At 41.3% G+C, this 2,348-nt stretch overlaps 1 protein-coding gene across 3 annotated transcripts in view; it reads left to right on the top strand.

The window, feature by feature from the left end:
- Positions 1 to 2,348, top strand: part of parp4 (poly (ADP-ribose) polymerase family, member 4) — a 55,262-nt gene that overhangs the window by 20,908 nt on the left and 32,006 nt on the right. For all 3 annotated transcript variants that reach the window (XM_014330878.1, XM_014330879.2, XM_042216552.1), the window contains 3 exons: positions 923 to 1,110; positions 1,541 to 1,640; positions 1,751 to 1,918. In XM_014330878.1, coding sequence (XP_014186364.1) covers positions 923 to 1,110; positions 1,541 to 1,640; positions 1,751 to 1,918 — 456 coding nt within the window. The remainder of the gene's footprint in view (positions 1 to 922; positions 1,111 to 1,540; positions 1,641 to 1,750; positions 1,919 to 2,348) is intronic.

The following is a 2,348-nucleotide window of genomic DNA, read 5'->3' as shown; positions in this document are numbered from 1 at the left end:
CTCATTACAGTTTTAGTTAGTTTTCCTTTTTTTGTTTTTATTTTTATTTCCGTTAACGAAAATGTTTTTTCACTTCTAGTTTTCGTTATTTCGTTAGTTTTCGTTAACGATAATAACCTTGCCAGGGAGGCAGCCGCATCCTCCTCGCCCGGACTGCCCAAGCCAAACAGCTCAAAGCTGGTACTTGCCCTCAGCACGGTTACAATTCGAATTATTTTTGTAATGTCCAAAAAGCTCACTACACACTACCTGTGTGTGAAGTGAAGGATGGGATTTATTTATAGTGAGTGGAAAAAACAACATGTACAAATGCAGCAACATATACAAAAAATGCATTAGCTTACTTAGACCCAGGCCATGACAGTAACCTCCACTAAAGCTGTTTCTGTGCTGTGATGAGCTCTGAAACTAATGTTGGAGATTGGCCTTTATTACAGTTTGTTACATGTTTTTGCTTTTACGACTCCAGTAACACGTCAAAAGATTTTGCAACTTGCCCACAAACAAAGAAATGACCAGTTTCTATGGTGGGTTTATGTGAACAGTGAAAGACAGAGCAATGAGGAAAAGCATCTAGAAAAATGTATTTGAAAAACGTTACACATTCATTTTCATGAAGGGAAAAGTATTTGATCCTCTGGTAATCACAGAGGTCAGGCGTGTCGTGCAGTTGCAGGTTTTGCACACATCTCAGTTTGGCCCACTCATGTTTGCACATCCTCTCCAAGTCAGAAATGTTTTGTGGCTGATGAACTAAAACCTTCGGCTCCCTCCACAGATTTTCTATGTATAGCTTCTATTATAATGTGACTGTGTTGTATTAGTGAATATATTTTGATGTTAATGGCACTGGTAATGTTGTGTTTAAAGCCAAACTCAACAGAGAGTTTTGAAAAAGCTCGATTCTTCTCTTTCCTATTAGCACTCCGCTCCATTAGGGGGAGGCACTGAGCTGTGGCGTCCCCTGCGAGCGCTCAGCCTGCTGCCTCCATCACGCGGCATCAGGAACCTGCTGCTGCTGTCGGACGGCCACATCCAGAACACCGAGCTCACCTTGAAGCTGCTCAGAGACTATGCTCAGCACAGTCGCCTCTTCACCTGTGGCCTCAGGTCTGAAAAGGGTTCTGAGTGGGAAAATGTGTCGTCCTACAGCTGTGGGCACAAGTTTACATCCATTTATCATGAACATGATCGTCATGGTAACAGTAGGCTTTCATGAGTTCTCTGAACTGCTCTTTTTCCAAGATTATTATACAGTTTACATCTTTAATGAGCTTAAAAAACAAGACATGGGTACACAGTTTGTAAACTTTTGCCCACAGCTGTATACTGTCGTATTAAAGTGTGTCCTGCTGTTTAAATGCTACAGTCACCAGTAAGAGACGTGAATTTACAAAGCACAAGGCCTGAATGTCAACATTAACAACACGGATCATTGTAATGGACTCTGTGATGCTCTGCACACTGAGCTTCTTCTTGATTTGATCCATTTGATCTTTTAAATATGTGTAAAGTATATCTATGTGTCTGATGATTTTAGCACGATGGCCAACCAACACATGCTGAGAGCCCTGGCTCAAGCAGGGGGCGGAGCCTATGAGTTCTTCGACACAAAAACCAAACACAACTGGGCAGAGAAGGTGAGTGCTCATGTCATACATAAGCAGCTGTTAATTGTTGTTATTCAGTTGTTGACTCGTTATAAGAAGATCGTAAATAAAATCCAAAATTTTCTCTGTTTTGTTTACAGGTGGCCTGTCAGCTGAAGCGTATGGCATCTCCTGGCTGCAGTTCAGTGTCTGTCAAGTGGCAGCAGTTCAGCCCAACAAGTCCACCTCTGCAGGCTCCCAAGCAGCTGCATGCTCTGTTCAATGACTGTCACACTCTGGTTTATGGCTTTGTGCCACACTGTACTCAGGTAAGCTGCTTCTCTACTGCGCTGAACACAGCCCTGCCTTTTCCTTCTTTTCTGTCTGTTAGAATAGAAAAGAATAGAATTCAACTTTATTGTCATTGCACATATCATGAAATGCAGTTTGCATCCATGCAGAAGTGCTTTAGCCATGATATAGGTATATTACTAAATATATATTAGCAATAATAAAGATATATTACAAAAATGGGTCTATTATGGGTGTGTTACAGTGTACACGGTATGAAGGTATGTTATGAATATGCAATAACTATAAGTATATACAGGCTGTAGTAGGGCTGTGTGACATGACAAAAATCTAATATCCCGATATAAGACATTTAAATGGTAAATGGCCTGTATTTATATAGCGCTTTACTCGTCCCTAAGGACCCCAAAGCGCTTTACACATCCTGTCATCCACCCATTCACACAC

The sequence above is a fragment of the Haplochromis burtoni genome, unplaced genomic scaffold (genome assembly GCF_018398535.1).
Source record: "Haplochromis burtoni strain Fernald_Lab_line unplaced genomic scaffold, NCSU_Asbu1 Contig_1109, whole genome shotgun sequence".
NCBI lineage: Eukaryota > Metazoa > Chordata > Actinopteri > Cichliformes > Cichlidae > Haplochromis > Haplochromis burtoni.
The sequence above is the reverse complement of the archived record's forward strand: the minus strand, read 5'-3'. Positions and strand labels throughout refer to the sequence as shown.